Raw genomic sequence first — 16,411 nt, 5'->3', positions numbered from 1 at the left:
TTTAAATGTCATAAATATTTTATTATTATTTAAACATTTATTAAATGTATTTATTTGATTTATATATTATTTAAATGTATATATTAATTTACTTTAAATGTTATAAATATTTTATTGTTATTTATCTATTTATTACATTTATTAATTAATTAAATGTATTTATTAATTTATTATAAATGTCATAATTATTTCATTTATTATTTCATTTATTTTACATGTTTAGGGTAAAACATGGTCAAAAACAAAAGCTTGTCTCAGAAACTGATGTCATGTTTGAGTTAATTACAATCTTTAACATGTAAAATGAAGCATTTGGAATAACTCTCTCTTATTACCTCATTAAACTGCATTATTAACTTGCCACACACATTACTAATAAAACAAACGACATCAAACTAAATGTTTGAGCTTCTGAAGTACCTACTTGAAGAGAAAAATTAAGATTTGATCATTATTAATTCACCCTTTACTTGTTTTGATCCGTTAAAAGTTTATTCTGCTTCTTTTCACGGCTTTGCGGTCAAAAAATGTGATTATAATGGAAGTCAATGGGGCAAAAACAACCACCAAACATAACAAAAGGGAGTCAAAAAACAGTAAAAAGGGGTTAAATTGCTAATAAGTGAGTTATATTGTAGAAAAAGAATTCAATATTTGCAACACCCAAAAACAACATTGCATATAGCACATTTTCCCAGTATTGTACAGTTTTTGAGTCACAAAAAAAGAAAAGAAAAACAGAATGGTCTGTATTCAGCCGCACAATATAATGCTGAAATAAGCCTCTTTCACCAGTTGGGCCTATTAGGAACAGGCCATTGACTCTTTTAGTTTCTAACAAGGCCACTAAGCCGAGACGACACTGAACTCTGCATGAAACAGCATTAACTCAATCCACTCACAGCACATATCCCTCAACTGCAGACAGCGACACTGAGCCATGCAGAGGGAAAAGACTCAACACACTGTAGCGGGACAGGAAGGGCTAATTAGAGAGTCATTCATTCAGTCTTTCCAACAAACTTTCAAGAACGCCCGGCCTGAATGAATGTTCGAAGCAGCTTTATAAGACTAACTATAACTTACAGAGGAAGAGAGGAAGGAAGGAAGAAATGAAGGAAGGAAGAGGAGAAGGAAAGAAGGAATAGGAGGAATGAATGAATGAATGAATGAATGAATGAATGAATGAATGAATGAATGAATGAATGAATGGGAAAAAGGAAGGAAGGAAGGAAGGAAGGAAGGAAGGAAGGAAGGAAGGAAGGAAGGAAGGAAAGAAGGAAGGAAGGAAGTAAGGAAAGAAAGAATAAAAGGAAGGAAGGATAAAAGGAATGAATGAGAGAACAAAAGAGTGAAAGGAAGAGGGAAAGGAAAGAAGCAATGAATGGAAAGAAAGAAAGAAAGAAAGAAAGAAAGAAAGAAAGAAAGAAAGAAAGAAAGAAAGAAAGAAAGAAAGAAAGAAAGAAAGAAACGGAGAAAGGGAGGGGGGAAGATGGAGGCAGAGAAGGAATGAAAAGAAGTAATGGAAGGAGAGAGGGGGAGGGGAGAGAATGAATGGGCGGGAGAGACTGGAAGAAAAGAAATGATGAAAATGAGGGAAAGGATGGAGGGAGGGAAAAAAGAAGGAAAAATGAAAGGAGAAAAGGAAGGAAAAAAAATGGTAGGAAAGAAGCAATGAATGCAAGGAAGGAAGCAAGTAATGGAAGGAGGGAGGCGGGAAGGAAGGAAGGAAGGAAGGAAGGAAGGAAGGAAGGAAGGAACAGATGGAGGGAGAGGTGGAAGGAAGGAAGGAAGGAACAGATGGAGGGAGAGGAGGAAGGAAGGAAGGAACAGATGGAGGGAGAGGAGGAAGGAAGGAAGGAAGGAACAGATGGAGGAAGAGAACGAAGGAAGGAAAGGATGGAGAGAGGGAAGGATGGAAGGAAAAAGTAATTGAAGGAGGGGGCGAATGGACGAGAAAAGGAGGGAGGGAATGGAAGGTAAGGGGGAGGGATGGAGAGAATGAAGGAAGGAAGGAAATGAGGGAAAGAATGGAGAGAAGGAAAAAACGAAAGAAAGAATGGAGGATGAGAAGGAAAGAAGGAATGGGAGGAAGGAAGGTCGGAAGAAAGAAAGAAAGAAAGAAAGGAAGGAAGGAAGGAAGGAAGGAAGGAAGGAAGGAAGGAAGGAAAGAAGAAAGGAAGGAAGGAAGGAATGAAGGAAGAAAGGAAGGAAGAAAGAAAGAAAGAAAGAAAGAAAGAAAGAAAGAAAGAAAGAAAGAAAGAAAGAAAGAAAGAAAGAAAGAAAGAAAGAAAGAAAGAAAGAAAGAAAGAAAGAAATTATGGAAGAAAGAAAAAATGGAAAGAAAGACAGATGCAAGGAAGGAAGGAAGAAAAGAAGAAAAAAGGAAGGAAGGAAGGAAGAAAGGAAGGAAGGGGGAAAGGAAGGACCCCTTTCCAGATCTTTCTGAATGAACTGCCTTGCAGTAGAAAAAGCAAACCACGCCCACTGTGTTCTCACTGAATATTCTGTTTCTCTAGAAACTGCATCACAATAGGAAAAACTCAATAAAAAGGTTGCAGCGTCCGGTTCATGCGGACTGTAAGAGGACACATTTAGATGCGACACAGGTCAAGTTCTCACCTTGTTGTCGCTGATCTGTTTGGTGAGCGGCTCTCGGCTCTGCTGCTGCAGGTTATTCAAACGCAGCTCATTCTGGCCAATCAGAGCCTTCACCTTGCGCCTCTGCTCCTCCCACTGGTCACTGTGGCCAATCATGTGGTCCAACTGCAGAAGCCGTGTCTCCACGCCATGCTGTGTGCTGTCCCATTGGCTGCGGACTTTCTCCACTGACACGCAGAGGGAAAACAGATGCCAACCACACACACACACACACACACACACACACACACACAGAGACACTCATTCATTAATGTGTACAAAAGTGCCATCGAGACAACATCTGAGGTGTTTTTATTAGCAGTAAACTTAATCAAAACTGAGCTTAAGAGCAAGCCTGAAATGAAGATTAAGAAACAGACTAAGATTAAGACTGAGATATTGACAATAAAACTGAGAGACTGAAATGAAGAGGGGTTTCAGATGCTCACGCTTCTCCGAGATGGATGTGCGCACGTCCAGGTTGGAGGTTTTGTTCTTGATGTTTTGGGCCAGTGTGATGATATCCTCCAGCTGAGGGTGTCTCTGCTCCAGATCACCTTTGGTCACCTACAAACACAACACAAATCACTGTCATTCCGCTGTGGCGACCCCAGATTAACAAAGGGACTAAACCAAAAAGAAAATGAATGAGGATGCTAATCCAATTCAATGATCTATGCTAAGCTAAGCTACAAGTGCTTCCGCCATACACTGAGATCAACTGAGGCGATTATAAAATGCTAAAACTCAAGGATTTAACTCTTGGAGTGTTGTTAAAAGAGCTTATTTCAAAGTTTTTCAAAGTTATCAGACATCCCAGTGTGTTTTCAACACTAGCGCCTCTGACCTGAAGGCGGCCGATGGTGGTGCGGATCTCGTCTTTGTCTCCGAGCGTGACGATGTTGGACTTGAGCATCTGGTGTATGAGCAGCAGCCAGTCCGCCAGCTCTGTGGCCGTCTGGTGGAGCTCGCTGGGTCCCATCATCAGCTCCGGGCTGCGGCGCCGCTCCTCGCTCCGCAGACTGACCATGTGCACTGCAGAAGGGACGCTCGCTGATGAAAACACAAACACACACACGGTTTAGGGCTGAATTATACTTCTGAGTGGAGTGATCACCATACATGAAAGACTATATGTAACCCCACCAGTCCTTCTCAACCCAACCTGCTCCGAGCTGGTATCGAACCGGCAACCTTCCGCATGGGAGTCGGTTGCTCCAACAAGGAGGCTTAAAACCATGGTCTCTAGCGTCTGTGGCTAGAGCACCTTTAGAGGTCGGAGAAGTGAAGTGGACAGCGCTTAATTGCTGGCCTTCGTTACACTCCCCCTTGTAAACCTCACTCCCATCTGGGTCACGGCACCAATGTAAACCTACCGGTCCTACGCCACCCAACCTGCTCCGAGCTGGTATCGAACCAGTGACCTTCTGCATCGGAGTCGGTTGCTCTACCAAGGAGGCTAAAGACCATGGCCTCTACACTAGATGTCTTTGAAACAAGCCCCGCCTTCTAGTACAGGAGCCAATCATTGATCGATATAGACTGATGATTCTCTGGGGGAGGGGCTCTGAAAACAATGTGTGTTTTTAAGACAGTTTTTGCAGCTTCGTTGTGAATCCTCTGGGTTCAATAAACACACTGGAATCTCAGCGAATGCTTGCTTCACAGACATGAGGAGAATATCCACAGAAAGCTTCAAATCTGAACTTCTAAATCAGGGGTTTTCAAAGTGTGAGGCGCGCCTCCCCTGGGGGGCGCCAGAGCATGCCAGGGGAGGCGCGGGAAAAAAATATAATATAATAAAAATATAATTATTAAGTTTAATTATTATAGGTATTTTTTATTATATTTAAACGTTTTAATTAAACAAGGCAAAAAAATAATAATACGTCAAATATAAGAAAACCCAGAAGGCCATAGCTGTGAATTCGCTTCTGTTTGGCAAGCCCGCCAATACAGGTATATGCCTGCTAATACAATGGGTCGGTTTCTGAGACCCCCCCGATTCAAAGCTGTAATGAAGTTCACAGCCCTTTGGCCGCCGGGAAGAAGGAGGCGGAGAACCGAAGCAGTTTTAAAGTAATTTATTAATGACAGTGACGGCAGCTCCATCTAAACCAAAACAAACGGACGGCAGCTCCTCATGGAGACTGCCGTCAAACTGAAAGCAAAAGTAAAATATGTCCGGGCCCGGTCCTCTCTTGGCTTCCTCTGCCCTCGTTCCTCCTTTTATGATCCAGAGCTCCTTCCGTGGGATCTGAGGCAGGTGCGCACCGCAGGTGTATCCACTTACGCGGTGGCCTCACTCCGTTCCCACGGCGCTCGGCCACGCCCCCTCGCCACAAAAGCCTTTAAGTTCAGGGCTTAAACCCAAAAGACGACGATATGATGATCAGTATTTGAGTTTAGGATTTACGTGGACAGGACCAGCTGATGAACCACGACCTTTATGTGTGGTTTGTCAAAATATTTTGGCTAATGACAGCATGAGACCCGCTAAACTTCCACTGTTTTGACTGGGATGGACAGTTCTTGGATCAGTTCTATTCATATTGAACCATCATCCTAGTTTTAAGAACGTTATATTAAAATACTTGTTATTGCTCTGTAAATAATTGCACTTTCATGCAAATGTTGATAAAAGTGAGTTAACAGTCTGACATCTGTGTGTGTGTGTGTGTGTGTGTGTGTGTGTGTGTGTGTGTGTGTTTGGGAGGAGGGGGGCGCCAATGGATAAGTTGTGTCAAAAGGGAGGCCCACTGTCTAAGACTTTGAAAAACCCTGTTCTAAATGAACCAACTTTACTTGAAAACAAAAGATTTTTGGTTTTTTAATCCGTATAAAATTGAATGCGAGGTACAGTCCGTCCTGCTTAACATACGCCACATGACAGCAACGACTTAAACGCCCACAAACTAATAAACAAAGAGGCGCTGTTATTTCTGGAGGAGATTCGCCATCAAGGCTAATTGGGAAATTACTTACGAAGATGATCAGCGCAATCTGACGATCATTATTCAGAAGATGATAATGTGCAACAGGCCATAAATAAGCCTGGTGTCATGATCTTGTTCCCTGCGAGTTAACGTGTAGAAATTAAACTAATGACTCCACACTTGTTAAACTCGCTCCATCAAGGCATGGGGCGATAACCGGTTTCAAGGTTTACTGGGGTTTGGAAAATTCATGGTTTTGAATCAGCTTAAATTTTCTGTCATACCGTTCCTGTACCTACTCGACACAGAAGTATAAATCACACTTTAACACTCATTCTGCAGGGGCGACTTCACCTGTCTGTGCTGAGCTCACCTGCGAACGTCTGCGGAGAAACCTGCTGAGAAACCCATGGGGACACGGCCGGCTGCTGAGTCTCCTTCTGTCGCACGTCCAGAGCTTTCCAGTCAGCTGCCAGCTTCTCGATTTTACTCTACACACAGAAACATGCATATTAAACTAAAAAAAACACAACAGAAGCTGAGAAACTAAACATACACAGTTAAAGTCAGAATTATTAGCCCCCTGAATTATTAGCTCCCCTGTTTATTTTTTCCCCAATTTCTGTTTAACGGAGAGCAGATTTTGTTCAACACATTTCTAATCATAATAGTGTTAATAACTCATCTCTAATAACTGATTTATTTTCTCTTTGCCATGATGACAGTAAATAATATTTACTTTATAATAAGACTTGATATTCTTCAAGACACTTCTATACAGCTTAAAGTGACATTTAAAGGCTTCACTAGGGTAATTTGGTTAACTAGGCAGGTTAGGGTAATTAAGCAATATATTGTATAATGATGGTTTGTTCTGTAGACAAAAAAAATATAGCTTAAAGTGGCTAATAATACTAACCTTAAAATGTTTTTTAAAAAATTAAAAACTGCTTTTATTCTAGCCGAAATAAAACAAATAAGACTTTCTCCAGAAGAAAAAATATTATCAGACACACTGTGAAAATTTCTTGAATCTGTGCAACATCATTAGGGAAATATTTAAAAAAAAAAGGAATAAAAAATTCAAAGGGGGGTGAATAATTCTGACCTCAACTGTTACAACAGTTCTGTCTGGTTCTCGAATCTGATAGCTGCAATATTCTGCAATAACAGCCCTTGTACAGCGTCTTTACCCTTCTGTATTACTTCGCCCACACATAGCGGCAGCAGATCAATAAACTCACTACAGTTTCAGCCATCAGCCTGTCATACTGAGCTGAGCAAAAACGGTTGACGTTCCACCACAAGATGGCGACAGAGACCGCATGATAAGCCCCTAGGGGTGGAAGACTCAAACTCAAGAGGAAAATTTCAACCTAAAGCAGATCAAGTCATTATAAAACAGGAAAGCGACTTTCTAAGTCGATCTCTCTGCTGTGTTTATACCACAGTAATCTGCTAGTGTTTGCTCTGCTTCGGCTTTTTCAGGGTTAATTATTCTGATCTCCCGATTGCAACAGAGAAATACTGGGAAATCGCTGTAGACTGATGGCATTTCATGCTGTTCAGCCTTATAATCTTACAATGTGAGCAAAATCAGCTGTTTTGTCTTCACTTTAGACATTACGCTAGAGAATCATTCAATCACTAGCTCTACAGTGACGTGTGTGAAGTAGCAGCACCTTCTGCTGTTCTGAGGTCAGCTGCAGATGTGAATGAATGGCGGAAGAAAGTAGTTCCTCTTAGTAAAGGATTTTGAGAGTCTCCGTGTTTGATTTTCTTTTGTATTGTGTTAAACTGTTGTATAAACGCAATATCACACTCGTAGCAGTGCAATATGACAGAATATCACCACTGCTAGGGCACTAAAGCCTCGAGCCAATGCACGCCTCCCATATGTGATATTGTGTGATATTGCTCAGATACAGCACAAAACATAAAGTCTCCGTGAGGAGCTGCCATCACTGTTATTAATAAATTATTTAAAATCTGCGTCGGTTCTCCGCTTATCGTCCAGAGCTCCTTCCGTGGGATCCGAAGCAGGTGCGCACCGCAGGTGTATCCACTTACGCGGTGGCCTCACTCCGTTCCCATGGCTCTCGGCCACGCCCCCTCGCCACAACGTTCTAATGAAAATACAGAATATAATCTCATAGTAAAGAAGAAAAACACAAACCTTCTCCTGTGGTAAAAGCAGCTGTTTCCTCTGGAGCTCAATAGAGTACGACAGCAGATCCTCCAGCTCACACTTCTGCTCCAGCATGGACATCTCCACAGCCTACACACACCACACACACACACACACACACACACACACACACACACACACACACACACACACACACAAACACACACAAACACACACCACACACACACACACACACACACACACACACACACACACACACACACACACACACACACAGTGCAATCAGACCTCAACACTAGACATGTGATATGTAAGCGTGATATTAATTTGTAGTGTGCCTGGATTTAACGTAGGCTTGCTGGACTGTGGAGTGTGAAGCTGACACCACATCTATACTGTATGCTCTATTCAAATTATTTCCATCTTGGCTGAAAACATTTCCTTTTCTATGTCTTTAACACTGGGGGCCCTATCATACACCCGGCGCAGTGTGGCGCAAGGCGCGGTGCAATAGTCTTTTGGTAGTTTCAGCTTGGCGCAAGAGTGGTTTTGAGGCGTTGCGCTGCGCTGTTTAAATAGCAAATGCATTAGCACTCATTTGTGCGCTCATAGGCGTTCTGGTCTAAAAAGGAAGGCGTTCTGAGGCGGACCGCTGGCACGTTGCTATTTTGAGAAACTATAATAGATTTTTGATTAGACCAAAACAAACCCGGTCTAAACTCCAGCGCAGAGTTGTGCCTCGCTTACACACTGCTTAATACACACAAGAGAGCAATAGACAAATATCTTTACATATGAAAACATTAAAATATTAAGGATATATATAGGATATAATAAGAATAGATATAGAATATAAATATAAAGGATTAAAATATTACAAAACATATTATTTTCTAGCCTACATAAATATGAAAAACCACTGCTTTTATGTCTTCTTCATCTCGGGAGGCTTTTTCAGTTCATTCATAACAATTTGCTTTTGTATAATGTTATTATTATTAGCAGTATTATTTATTATATCCATATTTATATTTGTTTTATTAAAAACAAGCTTAGATTTGCCCACCTGTCAGGTTTTAGATCATATGGGGCACAGCATGTGTTTTAGGATATAACTCAGGTTTTTGAGCACATTTCATTATTATTGTTCATTTATTCGTTTGCTGGAAAATAGAACTGAATTCAGAAATAGTTTTGAAACGAATATTTGCGCTTAACAAACAAAATTATTTATTTATAGGCTAATTGATGTCTGTGCGTAAAGGTTTCCCTATCCAAGAGCGAAAGTGAAAGTAGATCCATTATCTCTCATTCTCACGCAGTAGATGCTGTTTAACTGTTTTCTGTTAATAAACTGTGAACTGTTTGCTTGTGAAATGCTCAGTTTTTCCACTTAGACTTACTTTGCGTCCTGTAAATAGTGAATGCGCTCTTGGCGCGACGCAGCTGGCTCTTAAAGGGAATGGGAGATGAGACTCTGATTGGTTTATTCTTAAAACACACCTATAACTCATTAAGAAAATAAACTCAACCCTTTTAGAACATGTGCCACGGCGCAAAGCAGATTTTCCCGTCCTTAAATTAGCAAAACCGCGTCCTGACACGCCCTGAAAACGTTTGCGCCCTGCGTTTTGCGCTCTGCGCATGGACCGTCAAAATAGAGCCCTGGAACTACCAGAATTCTAAGTCGTCAAATAGTGTGTAACATTTACATTTAAAGCTTCTATTAAGATATTAAAATGAAGCCCTGAATGTTTGTATATGCAGAAGTATGCAGAAGGACTTTTAATTTGCCAGTAACCTGGGTCAAGCGCTTCTGCTGAACTGTGTGCCGTTACAAAATCGGCACGTTTAAGGTCTGTTTTCTTTAAAAATCCGTGATCTCCACTGGCTGAGTGATATCTGATATAAACTGGGTCTCAGATTGTACAAGAAGCGCTGCATTACATTACATTTCCCCCACCATGTCTTTATAATATGAGCATTTATTTTACCCCAGTATATTCAATGGAGCTTCTGCGCTATCCTGCTGATACTGACGGCGTGCGCAAGTAAACGTCTTTTCGTCTCGTTTTACGTTTGAGCAACTAAATGAATACTTAAATCTATTTCACAGATTGTATTTAATTTAAATGACAACATCGATGCTGTAAAATGAACCATATGAAATGGAAAAGAGTCACATTAACCGTTCACCGGAAGTGTATCAGTATGGGAAGAAACACTATGCATACACCCTATTGATAATCTATAATACTGCCAATTATAAGACTGGGATATTTATTTTGTTTAAAAATAAGCCTATTCTGTTCCAAAAGGCTGCGTTCATTAACAGAAAACTCACTAAAAATGTGACATCTTATTGCATTGTTCAATAATATTGCGTGTGTTTGACCTGTCTGTCAGAGTGTGTGTCGTCGCTCAGGCTCCGGCTGCTGGTGTACACCCAGTCTCCCAGTGTGTTGATGCGCTCCTGGAACTGGCCATACGAGCGGCTCTCGTCCTGCAGCGGAGGAGTGTGTGTGGGCAGACCAGCCTCCACCTCACGCACCTTATCCAGCAGCTCAACACTCACCTAGACACACAAACACACACACACAGAGAAAGAGAGAAAGAGAGAGAGACACTATGAACAAAAGCGTCTGCTATATGACTAAATGTAAACAAAGCTGTGTATCGCATATGTGGAGAGTGCTGCTCTGATTCATGCATTTATCCATTTTCTTTTCCGCTTAGTCCCTTTATAAATCTGAGGTCGCCACAGCGGAATGAACCGCCAACTTATCCAGCATATGTTTAGGCAGTGGATGCCCTTCCGGCTGCAACCCATCACTGGAAAACATCCATACACACTCAATCACACACAAACACTTCGGCCAATTTAGGTCATCGATTCCCCTGTAGCGCATGTGTTTGGACTGTGGGGGAAACCGGAGCACCTGGAGGAAACCCACGCCAACACAGGGAGAACATGCAAACTCCACACAGAAACGCCAACTGACCCAGCCGAGGCTCGAACCAGCGACCTTCTTGCTGTGAGGCCACAGTGCAAACTAAAGGTCTGCATTTCTGCGGCTGTCCCGTGGGTGCTGCGGGACCCGACCAGATTTCTGCGGCGCGGGTATAAATTTCCGAATAAATCGCGGGAGCGGTCGGTAACGGGTTTAATTTGGGACGGGAGCGGGCCGTCTAGCAATATCACTCCCGACTCCCGAGTGAGCACGCATATGTATGTGTGTAAATGAAATAGCGCGATGCTGTGTTTAGCTTGTTTGGTGCTGTGTGTGTGTGTGTGTGTGTGTGTGTGTGTGTGTGTGTGTGTGTGTGTGTGTGTGTGTGTGTGCGCGGGCGCATGAGAGTGAGAGAGCTTTGCCTGTGTGTGTGTGCTTGGTGCTGTGCGTGTGTGTGTTTATACAGACAGCTTGTTATAGCCTGTCTGGACTGTATAACTAGGTGGTTTTCGGTTTTGTTCTTCCCCCGCTTATTTTTAGCGGGATCGGGCGCGGCGAGTAGAAAACGGGGCGGGTCGGGCAGCGGGACAACAAGTGCTTAATATAAGCGGGAGCGGTCGGGTTCGGGCTAAAACCTGGCGGGTGCGGGCGGGAGCGGGATTCAAAATTTAGTCCCGCGCAGATCTCTAGTGCAGACCACTGAGCCAACTTATATATATTTGCTAATCCTTCGTTAATTGTGAATGTTTGATTTGACTTCAGTCAACTCAGACAGCTTTAGTCTTAGTTTTGGTTTACTAAACCAGGGGTTCTCAAACTTTTCAGCTCGCGACCCCCAAAATAACAATGCCAGTGGCTCGAGACCCCCAATATCCTCTGAGGTTGTTATAAATACAGAAACTTTGCATGCAATGGCGCACACACACCAATAGAGCAAAGTTTATACTTCATAGATTTTTTTTATGTATGTTAGGGCTGTAAATGGCCCAGAAAGCTTAACCTGGTGTTATAATATCAATCTGCTGCATCTGAAGCTATTGCTGTGTCTTTAATATAATGTAATTACCCCAGCGATCGCAGTTGAATAGAACTAGTAACTATTAGCTACTATATTAACTATATAAAGTAGTATATGGTAACTATAAATTACTATTTTATTCTAGGTTATGGATAAAATATGGTAATTCTTATGGTTTACTAAAAATAAATAGATTTTTGGAAATCACCAGGCGAGCCCCTTTCATTGTCCCACGACCCCTCGGGGGTTCCTGACCCCCACTTTGAGAACCACTATACTAAACTAATCTTTGCTAGACAGAGAAACAGACATGAGAGGTGAGTGTGTGGGTGTGTGTGGGTCTCATACTTTACTCCAGCGCATGTTGATCTGTCTTATTTTGCTGACATGAGCGTCTCTGTCCTGAGCACTCAGACTGCAGTTGGACAGGATCTGAGAGCCGCTCTTATTCAGCCACGACAGAGACTCGTTCTGACCGTCCATCTGCTCCATCAGACACTGAGAGAGGCAGAGAGAGTGCTGTGTGTTAATGCAGGTATTCTGAGCCACTGATGAATTAAACACGGTGTAATGTTAGTCTGTTTGTTCATAACACAAGTGACAGCAGATTCACAGCTACACTCTGGGCTAATTTTATTAGAAAAGCATTACATTTGTGTGTGTATAAGCACGTCTGTGTGTGTGAGTGTGTACATGTGTGCGTCTGTATCATTGCGCATATCTGTAAGTGACTGTGTGTGTGTGTCAGCGTGGGTGTGTGTGTCTGTGTGTAAGTATGTTTGTGTCTGTGCGCATGTGTGTGTCTGTGTGTGAATGTGTGCGTGTGAGTCCGTATGTGTGAGCGTATCTGTAACTGAATATGTGTGTGTGTGTGTGTGTGTGTGTGTGTGTGTGTGTGTGTGTGTCAGCGTGGGTGTGTGTGTCTGTGTGTAAGTATGTTTGTGTCTGCATGCATGTGTGCGTCTGTGTGTGAATGTGTGCGTGTGAGTCCGTATGTGTGAGCGTATATGTAACTGAATGTGTGTGTGTGTGTGTGTGTGTGTGTGTGTGTGTGTGTCTGTGTGTAAGTATGTTTGTGTCTGCATGCATGTGTGTGTCTGTGTGTGAATGTGTGCGTGTGAGTCCGTATGTGTGAGCGTATCTGTAACTGAATGTGTGTGTGTGTGTGTGTGTGTGTGTGTGTGTGTGTGTGTGTGTGTGTGTGTGTGTGCGTGTGTGTGTGTGTGTGTCAGCATGGGTGTGTGTGTCTGTGTGTAAGTATATTTGTGTCTGCATGCATGTGTGTGTCTGTGTGTGAATGTGTGCGTGTGAGTCCGTATGTGTGAGCGTATCTGTAGGTGAATGTGCGTGTGTATGCATATATGTGTGTGTCTGTGTGAGTATGTGTGTGTCTGTGTGTTATCTGTCTGTCTGTGTGTTTGTGTGTCGGTATGTGTGTGTGTGTGTGTGTATGCGTGCGTGTGTCTGTATATGTAAGCGTTTCTGTCTGTGTGTGTATGTGTGTGTGTGTGTGTGTGTGCGCGTTTGTGTGTGTCTGTGTGTGTCTGTTTGTGTCTGTATGTCTGTCTGCATGCATGAGTATGTTTGTCTGTATATGTGTGTGTGTGTGTGAGACCTTGAGTTCTCTGAGGTTAGTGTCAGTGGCTGAAACGGTCAGTGTTTCCACAGCGCGCTCTGTGTGCTGCAGCCACTGCGCCAGTGCATCAGTCCTCTGAAGAACCTCCACCACAGCCGGATCTCCACCCGCCAGCCTGCACCAACAACACAAACACACACACATGCACATCAAACACACAGTCACACCTGAAACCATTACTGAAGTGACCGAAACTGCAGTTCATTGATGGGCCACTAGGGGGCTGGCTCCAGACGTGAGCAAATCCTCATAGACCGCCATGTTAAAGTGCTCAACTTTACAGCAGAAAAAAACTTGTTCACAACCTGGTACAAAAACTGTTTTGGTGTAAATAACTAATATTACCCCTCATGACAACTGTGAGGGGGTAAATTCTTTTATAAGTCATCTGCTTATTTCATATTAGGCCATAAAATTCTGCATAATTAGGGAGAGGCCACTTGATTGTAAGGACTCAGCTGACACCAAATGCTGAATTTGGCTTATACATATCATAGTGTGTATGTGTGTGCTGACCTGCGCTGGCGTTCAGACACTGCTCTCTGCACGTGTGTAAAGCGGCGTCTCAGTGTGTCCAGTTTCTCCTGCAGCAGAGCGCCGTCAGCGGAGGAAACCTGAGAGATGATGTGCTGTCCAGACCTGCTCAAATCCAGCAGAACACTCTCCTGAGAGGACACGCCCTGCTCCAGATCCTGCACACACACGCACAAACAGTTATGAAACACAAAAATAAAACCCACATCCACATGCAATTAGACACACACACACACACACACACACACAGTTAATCGGCACTTGACTCATGAGTGTGTTAGACTCATAAACAGGAAGTCAGCTCTTGTCTTTGAATGTGATTGAGGGCAAAATGAGTCTGACCTTAATTTGTTTTTGAGGACAATTTCACATCCAACTCAGCCTCGTTCTGCACTCACACACACACACACACACACACACACACACACACACACGAGTCTAATAAAGAAATGTCCTCGCTGGAGTTTCAGCATGTGAATGAGAAACACTCATGAAAACAGCACTCGCTCGCTCGCTTACTGTGCTCAAACACTTTCCATCTGTATTTAATAGTGAGTTACAAGTGCTTATATGATTATTCATGTATACATTATCATTTAATTATGATTAGCATATGATTACCACACAATTATCAATTAGCGTCGCAGTTAGCATGCATGATTACTGACTTTTAAGATCTCATTCGCTATCATATTTCACTGCTTTTCCATTCTGATTTTATTAAGTCTTTATTTTAGAAGTCTTTCAGTTTAGAACTATTCCAGCATGGATGTTTTGCACATCGGATGCCATTCCAGCTGAAACCCAGTACTGGGAAACACCCATACAGACTGTATCGCCAATGTAAATGAAGAGGGGCTGGTGGTAGAGGAGGGCGTTGGTGTTTATTGGGCCTCCTAATAGTAACTCTGGGGGCCCCAAAATGGCGTGGGCCCGTAAAATTGTCCTAACTCCACCCTCCCACCTTTCTGTGATTGGTTAAGGATTACCGATGCATTTGTCTCTATGGGTAAAGCTAAAAATAACACATGGCAGTAAATGGTCAAAGTAGTGCATTTATGACAATACATTAAAGTGCAAAAGTGATGCTAAATCAATGTTTGAAAGCAGAAGTGTGTGCAGTTTAGTGTGTCCACTGCCATACTGCAGTGACAGAAACACAACACGTCTATTTTTTTTAATTTCCTGACGTTAACCCTTTCAAACATATCATCACATCAGTGTAATCAGTCTTGGCTGGTCCTTGAAGTGTACAAACACTTGGTGTGATCAGCTTTGGCTGGTCCCTGAATCATACAATCACACCAGTGTGATCAGCAATGGCCAGTCCCTGAAGCGTACGATCACACCAGTGTGATCAGCTTTGGCTGATCCTTGAAGCATATAATCACACCGGTGTGATCAGACTTGGCTGATCCTTGAAGCATATAATCACACCGGTGTGATCAGACTTGGCTCATCACTGAAGCATGTGATCACACCGCTGTAATTAGCCTTGGCCGGTCCCTAAAGCAGACGATCACACCGGTGTGATTAGAGCGTTCAGAGCGCATGTTATCAACTGCTCAAATTACAATCTGACGATGTCACAACTAATCTGTGCTTTCAAACAAATAACATTTCACCAAACGAAAACATACCATTTAAGGTTTGTAAATGGAGACGGCAATAATTAATTTAACCTAGATAAACCTTTAATTTAATTTAATTTAATTTAATTTATCAATAAACCTAGAATCTAATAAAATACAATTTTATAAGGTTATGCTATATTAAGGCAAGTATCCTCAGCTGTATCCCATCAAGCTATAAAAATAAAATGAATGCGTAATTTAATAAATAATATAAATACTACTCGGTAACTTCCGATCGCAGCTTTATTCTAGCAACAACAGTCGCACACATTACCCATTCTGTAACAAACAATATGAATAAGCTGCTTAAAAGACAAAATATAAGTTTTATTACATTTTTAAGTATCAGAGTATCAGAAATGTTACAATATAATAAGAACATTTATCAATATTTACAGAAAAGAAACAAAATACGATATATACACAGATCATTGGGTCACATGATAAACTTGACGGTCACCATGGGAACTTTATAACGCAATATATTCTAAGTAATGATCACAACAAAAAAAACTCACGCAGGACGGTCAGCTGGAGTATTTAAATGTCATGCATGAAAGGGTTAAAATAGGATCCAAATGCCAGTGATTTTGAGGCCCACCGTAACGTGGCGTAGGAGTGCATTTTCCCCGCCCACCGAATTGATTGACAGGCGTGTATTAACATGTCTCTGTAGTAACGCTTATAAACATGTGCACAGAACAGGACTTGCAAAGAAACTGTGATTAAAAGATCTGTTCAGCGCTCTGTGATCATCTGCAGCTCAACAATGAGTTTGACAAGTCTAAAACATCTTTATAGCAGTGCATGTGTGTAATAAACACAGTACAATCACTAATCTGTGTGTGTGTGTCTGACCTGCTGCTGTGTGTGTGTGTGCTCCGCATCCAGCTCTCCGTCAGTCAGTCTCTGC

At 42.2% G+C, this 16,411-nt stretch overlaps 1 protein-coding gene across 21 annotated transcripts in view; it reads right to left on the bottom strand.

The window, feature by feature from the left end:
- utrn (utrophin) overlaps positions 1–16,411 on the bottom strand; it is a 315,686-nt gene that overhangs the window by 196,716 nt on the left and 102,559 nt on the right. For all 21 annotated transcript variants that reach the window (XR_015522994.1, XM_087306271.1, XM_087306280.1 and 18 more), the window contains 10 exons: positions 16,357–16,411; positions 13,847–14,022; positions 13,310–13,445; positions 12,043–12,192; positions 10,121–10,300; positions 7,753–7,854; positions 5,950–6,067; positions 3,488–3,693; positions 3,090–3,207; positions 2,623–2,828 (listed from right to left, as the gene is read on the bottom strand). The exon at positions 16,357–16,411 is cut by the window's right edge and continues 81 nt beyond it. Coding sequence is in view for 20 of the 21 variants with exons in the window: in XM_087306271.1 (XP_087162397.1) it covers positions 2,623–2,828; positions 3,090–3,207; positions 3,488–3,693; positions 5,950–6,067; positions 7,753–7,854; positions 10,121–10,300; positions 12,043–12,192; positions 13,310–13,445; positions 13,847–14,022; positions 16,357–16,411 (1,447 nt within the window). In the remaining variant the exon portion in view is untranslated. The remainder of the gene's footprint in view (positions 1–2,622; positions 2,829–3,089; positions 3,208–3,487; positions 3,694–5,949; positions 6,068–7,752; positions 7,855–10,120; positions 10,301–12,042; positions 12,193–13,309; positions 13,446–13,846; positions 14,023–16,356) is intronic.

This window comes from Danio rerio, chromosome 23, assembly GCF_052040795.2.
Source record: "Danio rerio strain M-AB ecotype USA chromosome 23, GRCz13ab, whole genome shotgun sequence".
In the NCBI taxonomy this organism is placed as follows: domain Eukaryota; kingdom Metazoa; phylum Chordata; class Actinopteri; order Cypriniformes; family Danionidae; genus Danio; species Danio rerio.
Note: the sequence above shows the minus strand (reverse complement) of the source record. Positions and strands in the feature narration are given on the sequence as shown.